The 18,826-nt window shown below is 39.8% G+C and overlaps 1 protein-coding gene across 1 annotated transcript; it reads left to right on the top strand.

Annotated features, from left to right (window-relative positions):
* Positions 1-110: 110 nt before the first annotated feature.
* Positions 111-15,919, top strand: LOC103761394 (protein mono-ADP-ribosyltransferase PARP12). The gene is made up of 12 exons (XM_008927993.3): positions 111-253; positions 434-569; positions 2,263-2,557; positions 3,475-3,573; positions 5,995-6,118; positions 6,817-7,012; positions 8,185-8,305; positions 9,641-9,737; positions 10,667-10,745; positions 12,165-12,295; positions 12,993-13,144; positions 13,980-15,919. Exons 1-12 carry the CDS (start codon positions 111-113, stop codon positions 14,243-14,245), a joined length of 1,839 nt encoding a protein of 612 aa, XP_008926241.1. The 3' UTR covers positions 14,246-15,919.
* Positions 15,920-18,826: the final 2,907 nt, after the last annotated feature.

Genomic DNA, 18,826 nt, shown 5'->3' with positions numbered 1-18,826 from the left:
GGCGGTGGTTTCACGGGCTGCGGGTCTCGCAGCCCTTCCTGCCCAGCTCACCGCCGCTCCCTCCCGCACGGTCCCTGCCGGCGCATCCCCCACGCAGCCTGTGCTGCGGGATGTTGGGGAATGTGCTCGTGGAGTGGGAAGGCAGCGTTACTCCGGTGTCTTGGTGTTTCCGTGTTTGTGAGCTGCAGGTCAAAAACGCCAGTATTGTCTGTTGTGACTGTAAATCAGAAGTAGCGTGGCAGTTATCCTCAGAGTAATTGTGTAATCTGTTTTGCAAATCACATAATTGCTTTATAAAGGAGCAGTACGGATTTTTCTGAAGCTGTGGTTTTGAAAGGTGTACTTTTGAAACTGTTTAGTGTAATACCCATGAGATAGCAAAACAGTGCTAGTCTGTTACACTCATTTTGCAGTTGGGTTTCTTAACTTGTAGGAAGGAATGCAGGTTTGCTCACAACTTCTTCTCGGACCACAATCTCCGTGTTCTAAAACGCCATGGGCTTGACATTTTAGACAGTGATGAACTTTGCCAGCTTCTGCTCCAAAATGACCCTTCCCTCTTACCAGAGGTGAGTATTACTGTGACAGTTTCTGAGCCTTGTGTTTCAGTGAGCATCACCAAGTGGAAAAGTCTTGGTAGAGATGGAGATGTTAAGTGTCAACTTAGTTAGCTTAATGCAAATCTAAAACTTTATATATGCATCCTCTGTTCTCACCTGTGGTGGGTTAAGCCTGGCTGGCAGCTAAGCACTCGAACAGTCCCCCACTTACTCCTCAGTCCCCTGTCACAAGCAGAACAGATGAGAGATAACAAGTAGAACAGAAGTGACAAAACTTGTGGATGGAGATAAAGACAGTTTAGCAAGTGGAGGAAAGAGGGGAGAAAGTAAATGTATCAAAGGAACACTTCTGCTTCATCACCTTAGCAGACTGATACCCAACAAGTCTCTGAGCAAGGGCCACCTTGTAAGGAAGACCCATCTCTTCCCCCTTCCCCCTCCTCCCCCTCTTTCCCCCTGTCCCCTCTCCCTTTTTTTTATTTTTTATTTTTTTTAAGATCATGACATTATATGGCATGGAATATTCCTTTGACCAGTTTGGACTATTTCATAGTTTTGGCTGGGATAGATACAGTGCTGTGTTTTAGATTCAGGATGAGAGTAATGTTGATAACACAGTCATGTTTTAGTTGTTGCTAAGCAGTGATTGCACTAAGTCAAGGACTTTTCAACTTTTCATACTGCCCTGCCAGCCCGTAGACTGGGAATACACAAGAAGCTGGGAAGGGGCATAGCAAGGACAGCTGGCCCAAACTGGCCAAAGGGATATTCCATACTATATGACATCATTCTGAACAGTAGAACTGGGGGGAGTTGGCCAGGGGCTGGTGTCACACTGCTTGGGGACTGTCTGGTCAGGGAGTGGTGAGCAATTGCATTGTACATCACTTGTTTTGTATATTCTTTTATCATTATTATTATTTCCCCTTCCATTTATATCCAGTGTTTGTCTCAACCCCATGAGTTTTATCTTTTTTCTGATTCTCCCCCGCATTCCCTAGGGGAGCGAGCAAGTAGCTGTGTGGTGTTTCACTCTTCCTGGTTTCAGCTGGGATAGAGTTAACTTTCTTACTAGTAGCAGATACCGAGTGTTCTGGATTTAATACAAAAATAAGGTTGACAACCTACTGATGTTTTGGTTGTTGCCAAGTTGTTGCTTACCTTCAGTCAAGGACTTTTCAGTTTCCCTTGCTCTGCTGATGAGGAGGTGCAGAAAAAACTGAAAGGGAGGATAGCCAGGACAGCTAACCCAAACAGACCAAGGAATGTGTTATCAACACTGCTTTGGTCACAAACCCAGAACATAGTGTGGTGTGATCTGCTGTGAAGAATGTTAAGTCCATCCCAGCCAGATCCAGTACCCCTTTACCATCAAACACAGGTCAAAAAAGTTCAGTATTCCAAAACCAGAAAATCAAAAGGTCGCGACGCAATAAAATGCACTATTCTACATTTATGTGACTTAGCACTAAATTCTATCTGCTTAAGAATGTCTGTAAGAATGTTGTCTGTTGGAAGATCTTTCTAAACATTAGCAGGGCAAAGGAAAAACTAACAATCATTTGGAAAACAAGAATAAATGTATCTTTTAAAAGCAAATGTCTACTCATAGTCATAACAATTTAAAAATCATAGATTCAAACAGTATGTATGAGCACACTGTACCTTAATCTTTAAAATCTTTTTTCTTTCTCTACCCAAGGTCTGCTTGCATTATAACAAAGGTGATGGACCTTATGGATCTTGTACCTTTAAAACGTCCTGCACCAAACTGCATGTTTGCCAGTACTTTTTGCGGGGACAGTGCAGATTTGGCAACACCTGCAAACGATCCCATGACTTATTGAAGTCAGAATGTCTTGAGAAACTGCTGAAACAGGGAATGAGCTTAGACAATATTGAGAGACTACCTTCTCTCTATAGAAACATGTATGACATCAAAAACGGCAACAGGAACATGCAAGACATAGAAGAGGCCAAGACTTCACCGTGCAAAGGTAAGTGATACCATCTTTTGAAAACATCTGAAGAAGAGTCACTATAGTTCTCACAAGTGTCATTAAGAAAACTGAATTCACATTTTGATTTGTCTTTTAGGAGGGACCTTGTACCTATCTCAGTGACAGAAATTTGTGTCTTGACAAGTGAAGTGAATTTCAAGACTTGGGTTCCTGACAAAGTGCTGGTGTTTATAAAAATCATAAATTTGGGGCTAAAAAAGCATAACAGGAACTGGAAATAGGGAGGTCTATAGTTTGGGGGTTTTTTTTGTAAAAAACATAAAGGTTAAGAACTTTAAGAATAGGAGTGTTGTGTCTGACTATAACTATTCAATTTTTTTCATTGGTGTAGTGATTGTCTAGCATAAGAATTCAGAGACAGCACTATCCTAGTTACTTCTTAAAGATGTAACATTCTGTTTGCTCTTTTCTTTTGAAGTTCCTTAGAATTGTAAGTTAAGTATAATTTAGCAGGAAAAAAAAAGGATAACAGAATGGAAAATCCAAGTGTGTATGTTCATCTCCACTATTCTGCCTCCAGTGCTTAATTTTACAGACGTATCAAATTTCGAAACTTCATATTTTATAGCTGCCAGTGTTATCAGCTGTGTGGAATGCACGGTTAACTCAAGTCCATTTGGAAGTGTAAAGGCACTGGATTCTATTCTTGTTTTGCAGTGATAGCTAAAAACTGTATCTGAGGAATTTAGCAGTTACAGGAAAGTTGCGTTCAGAAAGAATGGATACAGTGATGGAACTTTTGAGTATACAAGGTTATCAAAGGCTACAATGTCTCTCTGTAGCTGAATGCAGTTACGTAGTTACAAACACTATCTTCCCTACTGATAGGAGCACTTTTAAGAAGGCTTGTTAATACAAATTATATTAATAAGTTTTATAATTTCCCCCTCTAGACAAAAAACACAGCTCTGGACGAGAGTCTGCAACTACAAAAGATGATGAATCAGAACAGATCTGTTTATATCATCTGTACAAAAGTTGTGGCTTTAAAGGTAGGTTGTATCAAGTATCAGTATAGACTGTATCAAGCCCAGTGCATTTGCCTCTTCCCATAAAGAGGTGATAGACATCTTTCACAGAAACAGGAAACTTTAGAGCTTATGCTTATCTTTACTTAAATCTCACTGCAGTCTTGACTGCTGGTAGGCAAGTGTTTGATCTATCTGGTATACCAAACAAAGGAGCCATTTTATTTTCCTCTGGAATGCATAATATCTACCTGTGCTGAAGATTGGCTACTCCACCTGTGTTTACCTAAGGTACTTGCTGAATGACAGGAGTCACATTTCTAAATAGGAACGATACTAAAGATATTCCCTTGTTTCTTCTAGTACTCTTCTGTTCTCTTTCAGCTCTCTCCCTGTCAAAATGTTCCAGCTTGTCCAGAAAAAAGGCTGCTGTGCCAGCTTTCTTGTTGTCCTTCTGTCATCCTTTTCCTTCTTGATGTTCTTTAGCTCCCTGAAGTACTGCACACTTTCTCATATGGCCTACGTGGTGCAGCCTCCTTCACTTTCCCTATAGTTAAGTTGCCTTTTCTGCTGTGAAAACTGGCCTCAGGTTTATACGTACTGGTACTGATGATGTCACCTTCGCTTCTGTTGACAAGTTGACATGTTGACTCTTTAAACTCCATGTAGCACTTGCTATCCCTCAGTCCACTGCTCTTGTTCCTGGTAAGGCCTGGACTCTTGGAGACTTCTTGAAGGGCAATGAACTTTGAGACTAAGGGAGTGATATCTGCATATATATCAGAAGACGGGAAAGGTGACATTGATTAACTGGATTGTATTGGAAAGTGTGGGACCTAGGCATGATGTAAATAGTATGGAATAAGCGATGGATACTCCCCTGGTTTCAGCTGGGATAGAGTTAATTTTCTTCCTAGTAGCCAATACAGTGCTGTGTTTTGGATTTAGTATGAGTGATGCCATAAATCAGACCTTAAAAGAAAAAGACTCAATTTGTGAGTTTCAGCAGGCAGCAGTCCTTTATTTATGACATTGGATGCATAAAAGCCTCTTGCTTTTATTTAGTTACCTAATTAATAATTCAAAGCATTACCTAATACTGTTCCACCCCTTTCCCAGAATTGTTCCTCTGCTAGATATGCCTTCCATTTTGAGTCGGTGGTCCTTCAGAGTGGTAGTTCTTGTTTGTTCCATAGTCTTCCTCACGTTGTCCTTTTCTTGAACTCTTACTCTGGCACATCTTCATGCCCTTGACGTCAGTGGCTGTGCACTTCGTACAATTTTGTACAACCATGAGGACAGTTTTGTCTAGTTCATCAGCTTTATCAGCTTTGCTTCAAAGTAAAGATACTTTCTGTCTCTTAAGAAATTCCTTTCCACTGAGACTGCCTGACCTTTAGTGATAAGCTATATAGGTTAAGCTACATGATTTTGTTACATAGTTTTAAGTTTTAAGGTATATACCTCTATACCTCTGTGTGAGAATAATATTGATAACACACTGATGTTTTAGTTGTTGCTAAGTAATGTTTACCCAAAGTCAAGAACTTTTCAGCTTCCTGTGCTTTGCAAACGAGGAGGTGCACAGGAAACAGGGGAGGGAGCATGGCCAGGACAGCTGGCTTGAACCCCTTGCCAAAGGGGTATTCCATACCATTAGAACATCATGCTCAGCATATAAACTGTGGGGCGTTGGCTGGGAGGGGCAGATCACTGCTCAAGGATGGGCTGGGCATCAGTCAGTGGGTGGTGAGCAATTGTAGTGTGCATCACTTGGCTGTCTTGGGCTTTACTCCTCTAGCTTTTTGTTATTCTCCTTTTATGTATATGTATAATTGTTGTTGTTGTTATATTTTACTTCATTTCAGTTATTAAAATGTTCTGATCTCAGCCCACGGGTTTTACCTTTTTCCTGTTCTCCTCCCCATCCCACCAGGGAAAGTGGGAGTGAGTGAGTGGATGTCATACTTTGTTACCATCTGGAATTAAACCACATAGTTCTCCTCTTACCCTAAAACTAAACACTGTTGCCTTTTTGGTTTTTTCCTCAGTAATACCACTTTGTGAAGTATTGTGAAGAAGTGGTTAAGCATAGATGTTTGAGTCTATAGTGTTATTCTGTATATGAAATAATAGCCCTGCATGAGCTTGCGATCTCGATTCATTTTTGTCTCTGAAACTGAGAAGACAGAATGGTCTGTGCAATTTTAATGGGCAAAGAGAGCCTAGTAGGTACAGAAACTGAACTTCTACCTAAGCCCAGAAATTAAATGTTGTTTGCTTATGCTGAAAAATTTTGAACTACTGCTTATAATGATTCCATAGGTAAACACTTTCCATGACTATGCTTTTGATGGTTTCACTGACTAGTTATCCAGCCCTGAAATATCGGAGTTTTCTCATAGCTTGTAAAAATAATACTTCTTTTTTAAAAAACTTTTTCAGAAAAGTGTATCAGAACTCATTTTCACTTGCCATATAGATGGCAGATCTCTGATGGCAATACCTGGAAGGACTTGAAGAATATGGAAGAAATAGAAAAAGCATATTGTGACCCAAATAAGACCAGGTATAAACTCTTTTAAGATTTAATAATGTTTGGAGTCATTACATAAGTAGCTTTATTTGGTATTCTCCTACTGACCTCACTTCACATGGGATTTGCCCCTCCTTCCCCCTTTTCCTGCAGTCCATACTGTGGAACTGGCAGAATACCTTGTGTACCTGGAGAGGGAGAGAGAGAGAGGGAGAGAGAGAGAGGGAGAGAGAGAGATACTCTTGGGTGCAGAGAACGCTAGGAATATAAAAATACCTTTAAGAGCTTGGAACTGGTTATGTATTACAAAGAGGGTATTGAAAGGGACTCATACCAATATGCCACATCCCATGCTAGAAAATTTACCTATCCCTCTTATGTTATGTTAGAGGCTCTTTGAAGCACTACCTAAGTTATGACAGTGTCCTGTTTAGAATATGGTTGGTTAGCAAGAAGGCAGTGCATGTTTTCCACTGTTTCTATTAGTCTGATGTAACTCACTAATTTACAAGTGGGTAATGGTTACTGCCCATGGAACCAATGTGAGATGTAATACTGTAATGCAAAATATGTACCAACACAAGACAGAGCTGGGATTTTTATGGAAAGTGGAGGTTTGTGTTCTGCTTTTTGGTGATGTTGGCTTAATTCGCAAATTTGCGGTGGGCTTCTGAACCTCTGAATAAAGCTTCACAAACAGTTCTGATTTTTTTTTTCCCTTTTTTTTATAGATTTACTAATGGTGTTACTGAAAGTGGCTCTGTCATGGCATGTATCTGTTTTCTCAGTATGTGCTGTGGGTTTGCAAAGGTTAGGCGTCTTTCTACAGCCTCTTCTGTGACCAAACCCCCTCACTTCATTCTAACAACAGAATGGATCTGGTACTGGAAAGATGAATTTGGCATGTGGCAGGAGTATGGAAAAAAAGTAAGTGTGGAGAAATAGGGAGACTCAACTCTATGTTAAAAGTGCAGAACTACTGAAAAGTGCACAGTGTTTATATCCTTCCCCTCTTTTGTCACCCTCTTCTTCTCACTGATACTGCATAGGTGGACTTTAAAGGCCTAATGGGATCTTTTCCCTGGGAATTTGATGGGTTCAGGTAGGGGAGTGATCTCTGGTGAGTCACAAGTATTATCAACAGATAATTACTCAGTGAGTCACGTCGGATAGGATTGCATTAATATGTTCTTTTTGTCACTCCTGACTAAAACTTCCTCCTCTGATTTGTACTCTGCCTCTTTGTTGGTCTAGTTGGTGAATGTGTCTGTCCTGGTTTCAGCTGGGATAGAGTTAATTCACTCCCTAGTACCTGGCACAATGATTTTGGATTTAGTATGACAACAGCATTGATCAAACACTGATGTTCTAGTTGTTTCTAAGTAGTGCTCACTCTAAATCAAGGATTTCTCAGTTTCCCATGCTCTGCCAGTGAGAAGATGTGCAAGAAGCTGGGAGGGAGCACAGTACAGCAGACTCAAACAAGCCAAAGGGATATTCCATACCATTAGAACATCATACTCAGTATAGAAACTGTTGGGAGTTATCTGGGAGAGGCTAGTCACTCTTCAGGGACAGGCTGGGCATCAGTCAGCAGGTGGTGAGCAATTGTATTGTGCATCACTTGTCTGTCTTGGGCTTTATTCCTTTATCTCTCTTTTTCCTTTCCTTTAAAATATTACAATTATTTTTATTATTATGACTACTATTATTATATTTTACTGTATTTCAATTACTAAGCTGTTCTTATCTCAGCCCACTTTTCCCTTTTCCTCCTAATCCCACCAGGGTATGGGGGGTGGTAGTGAGTGAGCAGCTGCGTGGTACTGAGTTGCTGGCTGGGGTTAAACCACAGCACCCTCTGAGCAGTAGTGCTCACAGCGTGCCCTTTGCAGTGTAAGCTTAGGCTTTGTAACAGTGTTTAGTTTGTTTTAGGGGCAGCTGCAACTGTTTAATACATTGGCTTTTGTCTGATAGCTACTATAATTCCCAAAAGCTGATACATACTGCAGCTACCATAGATATCAGTTGTTGGGTTTTAAACTTGCTTGCATATAATAACCAGGAGAAACTTTTTTTCTCTATTTTTGGCCTAACAGGATGATCTTCATGTAGCTGCTACGGTCTCCAGTGATGACCTGGAGAAAGCTTATATAGCCGAAGGTTCTCCAAAGCTGAACTTCAAAGCTGGAAGGCATGAATATGAATTAAATTTTGAAGGTAGGTTCCATTTTTCTGTTCTTTTGTTTTGGCCCTCCCTCCAAGGTCTCTTGTGGTTTTAAACTACTTCATTACAGGAGATAGAAGAGAGAAATTTGAACACTTACAGAGTCAGAGCTTCTATGAAATTTCTCAGGATAAGAGCTGTCCACATAGGCAAAGTAGCATTCCTATTCCTTCAGACCTGTTACTTTTGAGAAGTTCTTGTGCCAGGTTTCAAAATGTCTGCCAGAAGGTCCAAGTATGACATTGTCATTGATGCTGGCACCAACACAAATGGTGAGGAACTTCTAGAAGACTTGATCAAACCAGCTTCTGGTCTGCTTTAGTCACTGGTTTGCAGAAAAACAAATACTTGGGCAAGGTATAGGATCCATACAATCCTTAGTATTACAAGATTTATGCAGATATTTTCATCCTGTCTAGAAAGGCTGAGGAAATACCTCGACTATGTCAAAGTAGAAAGATGTGTTTCCCAAGAGTTCAGGAAACCTAAGCCACTTGTAATGGCACTGTTCTTTGAGCTGTTGCCTTTCCTGATATCCTTTTCGAAATTATGGAAAACAGTGGTGGGAATCAGCCTGCCTAGATTGTCATTTTGGTGTAGTTGTCTTTGATCCAATCTCCATTACTATCTTATTCTGCCCGAAAAAAAAACAAACAAAAAAACCCCAAAACCAAAGTAAACAAACAAACCACCCCCTAAAACCCCAACAAAACACAGAAAAACAGAAAGGACATGTGATTTCCTGTTTGTGATTCAGTCAATTGCAATGCTAGTGAAACTTGTCTGGCTTAGAAGGGAAAATTGCATAGTAAATCAATCCCTTTTCTAAGGTTTGGGCTTTTTTAGTAACTTAGGCAATTATATGCCATGTAGATATTTTTTTGCAAAACTTAATTTCTAGGCTTGTTGGTGCCAAGAGGGTTTTTTGTTTGTTTTCCTGTGTATCTCTGAAGATGAGGCCTCATTGTCCTGGGTGCTACTGACTCTTAATTGTTAGTATGGCCTATGATAGATCTTAAGTTCTGTTTATAGGATTTGACTAAATGGAGGAAACCAGTATCTTGATTGCATATTGAGAAGGAGAAAAAGTAAATACTTATTTTAAAATGATCCTTTTTGGTAAAGTGTGGCTGATGGAAAAATGAAGGGAAAATAGCCACCAATGTCTGTCATTTCCTGTAAAGTTAAGAGCAAGAGTAGAAAAACAAATGCTCAGTGCATTTTTGTCAATATTTTTGACAAAACAACTTAGTGACAAATGTTGCTGGAGTGTGAAAGCTTTCTAAAAATCTTTCTAACTGTTCAGGGGGGTTTGTTTGTTTTCCCAGCCATGATTCAAAAAAACCTTCGCTTCACAACAGAGAGACAGATTTGCAGAAGACCTAAATTTGTCTCTCAGGCAGAGGTAGAAACCACAAGAGCCAGGTAAACTGCAGCTGCTTATTCTGAAGTGATGGATTTAGTGCATTGTGAATGCAGTGTCTTCCATGGGTGTCAATAAGGTGAAGAAGTAGCTGTTAAGGCAATTGTGAAAGACATTGAGAGGGAAAGGGACATACCTTTCCTACAACAATGTCTTGCCAGGATAGTATTGCAGCCTGGCCAACAGTTCAAGCAACTCAGAAACCTTAGGGGTGAAGAAAGTTTGGGCTTGGCATAGAAAGTGTGGAAACGTGGGAAATAATTCAACATGTAGCAATGTTTTAGGGAGCTGCTGGCTATAATAGCTAATAGAGATGGAAGCAATAACATTTATGCGCATTAGCTCTTTCTGAGATGAGTAATTTTCAAAGCTAAGTACAAGTTTACAAATAATTCTTTTGAGAGCAACCAGACAATCTGAGAGGAAAGTAGTAGTTGTTATAGGTGGAGCAAAAAGTGGGAGTCTGCAAGGAGATATAATTGCATGTAACAGCCAGTTCCCTTGCAGCACACGGTGCTTGCTTAAACACCACTGAAACGAGCAGCTAAACCCACTAATTAAAATTGAGGTAGAAGTAGCTGGGAGGGCTGTTTCTGTCATACTGGATGCATTTGTATTTATCTACCCCAGTGCAGCAGAGCTTTTATGTATTCAACTCTGCAACTAAGAGAAATACATGTTTAGTTCAGTGTATATCTGTGGGTTTTTTTCCTTGCTTGGCATCTTTCTTCCTGCCATAAGTCTTGACATGATGATTTGGAACAAATATTTTCATGTGCTGAACTGAAATGACAGTTTTGAAATATTTCTGATTATGTTCAGTTGCCTGTATTCTCCCTAAGCTTGACGAAAGTGTTTAGTATCGTATGTACCTAAAATGTAGTGGTTTTTTTATATTAACTGCCTATTTGTAATATCTTACAATCAACAGGGGCATTAAACATACAGAAGAGTTTAAGGGCATTCCAGCTCACTGGGACAAATCTGCCCTGCCTGAACTGGGATTCAAGGTTTGGAGCTTTTTGGTTTTTTCTTTCTGTCAGTTTTGTCATGTAAGGTTTGTTACATCACAAGTTCTGTGTTTCTTGGCCTTTGTAAATTATTGTTTACTATGTAGTATAATGAAGAGGTGTTGGTAAATTTGAGCCTGATATCACACTGGGCAGACCTAGAGGTGACACTAAACTCAAATTTAAACAAATGATGGCAATATAACTGTGGTAACATTGGCTTTCACTGCTACTGTTGATCCCTTGCCTTGGCAAATCTGCCTGAAGTTTTTACTGTGTTAACAAGAGTGTTACTGGTGCCCAAAATACATACACTGAAGCATCAGAAGTAAATCATGCCTCTGAACTTCAGGGTAACCATTCCCTGAGCTGTGTATAGGTAGACTTTTGTACATCTATGGAGAATTGTTGAAATCAGGAGATTTCACAGAATCACACAGAATCACAGAATGGTTGGACTTGGAAGGAGAGAGACTCTGGAGATCGAGTCCAGCTCCTCTGCTAAAGCAGGTTCACCTAGAGCAGATTACATGGGGTTGTGTCCAGGTGGGTTTTGAATATCTCCAGAGAGACTCCACAACTGCTCTGGGCAGCCTGTTCAAGATGGGATCTTTTATTAATATGTACCCTAACTCCAGTAGAATGAACTTGTTTACCTTTGTAACACAGCCAGATAATATCTGCACGGTTTGCCTTTTCTTATGTCCTGCCTGCTTCCACCACCTCCTCTGTCAACTCCAGTAACTATACCTACAGAAAAGATCTTATCTGAAGCTTGAAAATTGCTAACTTGCAAAATGCAAATCCTCAAGAAATTTTCAATTAAAATAAGGAAGGCTAACATTGACATTTTTTTATGTTCCTATGGAAAACACGATTGTCATGTAAGGAACTGATTTTTGTTAGTGTGACCATACTCTTCCCTAAAAATGTTTGTTCAAATAAAGCCTTTTCTATTTATTTAGAAAGACAACAGGCAGTGCAGTTTGTGTTAACTGGCTGTAGAGAGTATAAACAGAAAGATCTAAAAAAATACTCTTTGTTTTGCTGCAACATAGATTTTTTATTTATGTGCTCATTTCTGCTGTGGATTTAGGTACTGTTTGATATATGCATACATATGTATCTTGACCTAAATATTAAGAGCAGCTGAGTGTCTGCACAAAAGCATGCAGATCCTTTAATGTCCTGTGAGAGAGCAACCTGGGTGTCTAAACACCAGGAGTTAACGTTCCCTAGATAAGAGCTCACTTTTACAGAGCAAAGATCTTTAATCTGCTTTTTTTCCAAGACACTTTCCACTGTTCATACCTCTGCTTCACAGAAAAGACTTTAAAGGCCTAAGCAGTGCACTAGGTAGGGTGGCTTTGGCATGATTTAGTAAAAGATGAGAGTAACTTTTCAAACTTTTCTTTACAGCTGATTGAGCTTGACAGTTCTTCTGAAGAATACAAGAAAGTCAAGGTGGACTTTCAACGTACAATGCCCAAAACAGCTATTAAAAGAATCTGTAGAGTCCAGAACCCATCGCTCTGGGAACTGTATCAATGGTATGTGTAAAATACTGGTCTGGTATGTATGCATGAAGTTTACTGTTTCTGTGGTTAGCTGTATGCTGTATGCTAAAGATAGACACACATTTCTGAAATGCATCTGCTTCCACTCTCCCACTGAAATACCTAGCCAATATCAACAGCTAGATAAAGAGATATCAACAAAACCAAAACTCACTCAAGGCACAGAACTTAGAATAGTCAGAGGAGCTGTGTGGGAGAAATCCTTGCTCCTTAGTAAGTGGTTCTGACTTCTGCCACGCCTGTGTCCAGAACAACTGCCTTCCAGTGGAGCCTTGGAGCTGCTAATCAGTCCACATCGAGCACAAACACTGGTTTGCAGCTGGTCAAAACTGAAATAGTCTTCAAAATTAAATGCAAAACTCATGGAGGGAAAGCCTTAACTCCATGAACTCCTGCGTTTTGGAAAAAACCTACTGCTAAGATTCCTCCTCCCCACAGGCAGTGAACAAAAAGAAAACATTTTTAATATTAAATATGTGGAGGCATTTCTGTATAATGAAAGCATGTTTGTATGCAGCTAGACAGCAAGATACCATGTTTGCTCTAAGTTTAGGCCTTAATGTAAGGATTTTCAGAATGTACTCTGTAAAATTGTTTCAGAGTGCTAGTATGGCTGGAACCTGTGGGTGTGGCCGCTGTGGAACTGCAAAGATACTGCTTCTTATTGCAGGCAGAAGGAGCTAATGCAGAAGAGCAATGGTGGAAAGGCTGCGGATGAGCGATTTTTATTTCATGGGACCCATAAAAAAGACATTGATGCCATCTGTCAGCAAAACTTTGACTGGAGAATCTGTGGCCTTAATGGGACAGTCTATGGCAAAGGTTGTTTTTCAGTTCTTTCATTAATCTTAGACTTGCTAAAAAATTGTCAGTATTTACTGCAGAGGTATACAGTTAAAAGGGGGGCACTCAGTCAATCTAGGGCTTCTCTCTGTCGTGATGTGGGCAACATAGCTACTTTGGTAATGGTCATTTTGAGCTAAGGCATACTGAAAGGCCTTGGCTTCTATGCTCCACTCAATCCTTGCAAGAAAAGACAGGAGAGGCCTGTTCTGGGGATAGTTTCTGCTAGACTCCAGAATTACTTCTGTTCCAGTTTTTCCAAACTCCTATAGGAAGGCAACATGGCTTTTTTTTTTTTCCCCCCAGGAACCTAAATGCCATTCTGGTTAGGGAAATACCTTGTTAGCAAATTATATTCCTTTACATTGTCCTGTGTACAGGAAATTACCAGCATACCACCTGCAATAGTAGAGACAGGCTGACTGGCTGACTAGCCCACCTTTCTGACTGAATACTTTGTAACTCTGAGAAATGTTTTGATGACTGTTAATAGCCTCTGTCAGGAGATGAAGTTGGGTGGGATTGGGGAAGGTGGACATCTAGGGTCAGGAGGAAATCTTTTACAGGAATATGATGACATTTAAAACATTACTTGGATGGCTTTTAAATATGTGTGCTGTGAAAAGTAAAAAGTGTAGATAATGCACAGTGATCATTTTCACTAAGAGGGACATAGAGAACAAAAGAAGGCTTTGGAAAGGCTGTTCATGAGCTGCTTAATGGATTTCTTTATTAATTCACTTTCACACTGTTATCGCTTTCTTCCCTGCAATTTTGGTCACTTATCAGCTCTGTCTTGGTGTCTCTTCTACAGGAAGTTATTTTGCAAGGGATGCATCTTACTCTGACAAGTATTGTGGGACAGACTCAAGCAAGACCATGTTTCTGGCACGAGTGCTGGTGGGGGAGTTCACTCGTGGTAGTTCTGATTATGTTCGGCCTCCCATGAAAGACAGCCAAAACTTCTATGACAGTTGTGTGAATGATGCTTTAAACCCTTCTATTTTTGTCATCTTTGAGAAGCAGCAGATTTATCCAGAGTATCTCATAGAATACAGGGCACCAGTAGAACTCATATAGCAGCAAACCCTATCCTCATTGTGTTTAACTGGTATAAACATTTTTTTAGTATTCACGTAAGAGAGAAAAAGTGATTTTTACAGAAGTTGTGTGATCAGATAGGTGAATATTCAGAAACATTTATTCTCTATCCTTTCTGTGCAATAGAAAACAAGGGATAAAAAGACACAGGATGTTTTATAATTCCTAAAATCCTGTGTCTGTCTCCTGTTCTTTAGCAGCTTTTACATTTCCCTACATTACTAGAGACTTTTATAAATTTATTAGAAGAAATCGCTGATTCTTGTAGCATGAGGATTGGCTATAACAGCAAATAATTAATGACAAGTTCAAATATTTTTTTTAAACATTTCAAACAGAAATGTTTCAGGATAGATCTTTACACATGCTCATTGGTCACTGGCTGTGTCCCTCTACCTCTTTATCTTTTAACTCAAAACTGGTTAAAAGCTGGTTTTTTTAGTAATCTGTCTCCTGTAACAGTAGACATTCAGGTGCTTGCAAATGTGTTGTACAATATCTGTGCTCAACTCATTGCATATATTCTTACTAGCACTCCTTTTTTTCCTGCTTAATCTTCGCCAACAAAACCTCAAAAATTAAACTTGCTTGTTGAAAAGGAACAGAGACTTATTTTTACTTGTTAATTTTCTCATTTAAAACAAGTAACAAAGGTATAAGCATAACAAAGGTTGCTTGGTGCTGTGTGATTTGGTTGATTTACTCTATCAAATATGTGCTGTATTTTCTATCTGTGAAGACACCAGTTTTTCATGACTTTCACTGTGCCTACAAATGAAAGAATGCTAGCAGGTGCCATGGAGGAAGCAGAGGAGGCACCTCATGCTGTTATTTAATACCCTACTTAGGAGTAAAATACACTCCTTGTACTGCTTGATTATCAGTACCTTGTTTCTGGGAGCAACTTCATGGTTCTCTTACAGCTGTTGGGAAGGATGGTGATTGACTGTCTCATTAGGTGCACTGCCTCTTTGGTTGCAGAAGATACACAGGTTACCTGTGTCATCAAGCTGTCTGGACTTTTTTTGCAGGAGAAATGTGCTTACCTGGAAAGTAGTCTTCAGCCACAGAGCTGAAACTTAAAAATCTGAAAATTAAGTTGAATATTTAATTGTTCCCAGCATAAGATGTTAATAGTGTTGAGCAGTCAGCATATATATGTGCAATCAAAAGACTTGAACTGTATTTTTATAAGATGTAATTGCTGATGCATAGATAGATACTTTATCACAGATTTAATGTGCGTAGGTGAGTACTGGTTAGCTATAGTGTACTGCAGAAGCCTTAAGATATACTTTCTATATGACCTAAAAAAGCTCATCTCTAGGACCACTTCTTTTTAATTCATCTGCATGGTGACTGACAGGTGTACACTGGGTAACTCTTTATTACTTCAGCACTGTGAACCAGAAATTTAACCACGATTATCTGGAGTAAGGCTCCTTTTTATGTGACCTATAAAACTAGCAGCATGCTACCTAAAGGAAAATTTAACTCCCATTTGTGTTTAATCCCAGTAAAACACTGGATATGGAAAAGCAAGTTGACTGTATTATTTCTTCTGAAAGACTTGTAATAGAACACAGACGATAAATCTCATGTCAGCAAATGAGCTTGTCAGCAAATAGTACATTCATTGAGAAGGATAACATGTATGTATGACAGCTTTAATACCTGTGCAGAATAAGGGTTTTTGTCCAAAACAAACCCCATGTTCATGGCAAATGAAAATACTAGTAGGATGCCTTTCTTCCTCTCAACATGAGCAGCATTTCAGCTAAGAACTAGAATAGCTTCAGTCACGTTAATCTTCTGCCAGAAAATTGAAACAATCTTTCTAATGCAAAAAGTTTTGATTTTTTTTAATTGACTTTTTTATTATATTTTTATAACCTTTAACTTAATTCTTGGAGAGGATGTACGTATGCTTGTGTGTGTGTATGTGTGTAAGTGAAACAACAAATAAAATGCCTGGTTGTCCTACTTTGTCATCTGTTATTTCTCCATTAACACAGAAAAAGAAAAGTTGCCATGTTTTCCACTTCTGAAACTGCAGTGGTAACTTTTCTTGTGTGTAGTAAATAAACAGGTATTCAAACCACTAAATTCCTTGTAATGATTTTCTCTCTGTCAATACTGTTTCAATACACTTGTGAGTATTTGTAAACTCTTAGAGGCAGTAGTAGTCCTTTTACAACTGTTTGGATTGCATTTGGAAATGAACAGATTAAAGAGATGTTTGCATTAAATCTAAACTTTAGACCAAAAGTAATATTGAACTTCTTTTCTGAGTGAGGAGGATATCTTTTGGCTGCTTAAGACAAGAAACTGAGCAGGAACAGTGTAATAATCTGTCACTCATTCCTACGCTGTGTGAGGAGAAAGATAAGCTGTGAAGGTTGTTTCCTTTTTTGGTAACAGGTCCATCCAGGCAAGACAGACGGCAAAGCCAGCAGAAGCCAAACAGCTTTGCTATGCCAGCAGTGTTGTATGGAGGATGGTACTTTATGAACCCCTAATTCCCCACCTGCTGGGTTGAGAAAGGGTCTGGCAGCCCACCAAAGTCAACACACTGCACTATTTAATGAGTTTTACCTGTAACCAGGTTTGTGATGCTATTCTGCCCAGATTTTATAAGATGTGGGTGTCAAAATCCTGTCTAAGTGGCAGTATGCTATCTGGTTCAGATACCTGCAGCCTGGTAAAGTAGGGGGTGGTGGAGAAGAAGATCTTGGGTGGATGGCACATACCAGCTATGGTGATGTGCTCAGCGCTGCTTGGCTTGGAGAAAGTCTGCACTTTACTTCTGGGAACCATTGCTCAGAGCTACCTTTGGGCCAAAGGGCAAGTGGGAGTTGCAGAAATGCTGCTTAACTTGGAATAAGTCCAGCACAAAATCCAGGTGGGATGGCTGTAACATGGCCAGGATTACTGATGCTTACCTGTTTTACCAAGGGATAGAGTACCTGGGCCTCCACAGCTCCCTTGCACCTCTTTCTTCAGGCCCAGTCATGAATTCATCTCTACTTGCAAAAATCCTATCAAGTGAGAGAACCCTCCCTCCTTGAAAGGAGCCCCAGCATCCAGTAGTGCAGGGAGAAAACACCTTGGAGACGAGTGAGACTCATCAGGGTCAGAAGAAGGTGAGCAGGGCCAGTATGAACCAAGCAATGACACAGTTTATAAGTCAGCTGTAAATTCTTTTACCAGGTTTTCTGCTGTAAACACTTGGAGGAGTCTGGTATCAGGTGAGGCTGTGTCCAAGATGTTTAACAAAAGGAAATGAGAAGGTGCTCATTTCCTAAAAGTATCACACACAGAGAGAAAATTCTGCAGTTTATCTGGCAGTTTAATGCCAGATAAGAACAGATAGTTCAAATTTGCAATCAGTGAAACATAATGATTTCTAACATGCAACTCTGCTTTTCTAGGAATACTATTTATAAAGTACAAAACTGTAAAGCTTTTTTCCTATCAGCAGCCTTATTAAAAATACCATTTTATACTGACAGCTTTCTGTAATCATTACAAAGATCAGAAGATGTTTTTAATAGAAGCTTTCCTTTACCAAGCAGCTTTTGCTTTGTATCAGCTGTCAGAGAATGACTAAAACCCTTTTGTAACACAGACGTGCCCAATTTTAAACAAACCCACAGCTCAGCAATGCAAGACAACACACTTAGTGTTTCTGAGGAAAGAAATTAGTTTAAATTGGTTTCTTTGTTCCTCCCTAAACCTAACTGCTCTTGACTGAATTTTGGGGTTTTTTTGGCAGATTTTGGGTTCTTTTTTTGGTTGTTTTTGGTTGTGTTTTTTGGATTTTTGTTAATTAATTCTAAAGCCAACTCTGCTCAGGATCAATGTGGGACCATGTTATATGAGTGCACAAACACACTGGTTATCGTGATATTACTAGTTTCTGTTTTGGAGAACTGCTGGCAGTTTAGTGTCTTGTTTTTCTGCAAATGTGTGCTTCCAGAGGGCTCGCTGATCCCTCAAGACAGCCTGCTCTTTAGGTATGTCACTGAGCTCACACAACTACGGTGAGGTCCAGTGTCATTAAACATCTTGGTACGTGTCTGTGCAGTGTCTGGTGAGTGTACCACCAACTGTTATTTAAAAGGAACAAATGGCTTGGGGCTCTTCCTATATTACTGGAAAGTTGGCAGCTCTGTCTTTTCTAGCTGTCTCTCTCAGTCTGCATGCAGAACAAGGGTTGATGCACTTCCAGAAATCTGACTTCAGATGCAAAAATAATTCCTCTATTCCCTACTACTACAAACTGACAGGTGAAAACAGATAACACTTCCTAACCAGAAAACTTTGCAGAACAGTTGAAAAAATGTTATCACAGACTCAAGGCAGTTTACTTGCACACATACTGTCCATTTTCAACTTGAACGCAGCTGGGAAATACTCTTAGTTCATTTTCCAAGCCTGATGAGAAGGGAGTGTTGCCCTCTGTCAATGACCAGGTGGAGGGCATGGAGCTCCACTTGGGGATGGATGGATGAGGAGCTGACCCAGAGCTTATAGGTAAGGACTAAAGGGAGGGACGAG

Source organism: Manacus vitellinus, unplaced genomic scaffold (assembly GCF_001715985.3).
Source record: "Manacus vitellinus isolate BGI_N305 unplaced genomic scaffold, ASM171598v3 scaffold_5_pilon, whole genome shotgun sequence".
NCBI classification, from domain to species: Eukaryota; Metazoa; Chordata; class Aves; order Passeriformes; family Pipridae; genus Manacus; species Manacus vitellinus.
This window is presented reverse-complemented; position numbering and strand designations above follow the sequence as displayed.

Coding starts and splice junctions, on each gene's coding strand:
- LOC103761394 (XM_008927993.3), top strand. CDS start 111: ATGTTGGGGAATGTGCTCGTGGAGTGGGAAGGCAGCGTTACTCCGGTG. Junction 7,013..8,184: donor GGCAGGAGTATGGAAAAAAA/GTAAGTGTGGAG, acceptor TTGGCCTAACAG/GATGATCTTCATGTAGCTGC. Junction 9,738..10,666: donor GTAGAAACCACAAGAGCCAG/GTAAACTGCAGC, acceptor TACAATCAACAG/GGGCATTAAACATACAGAAG.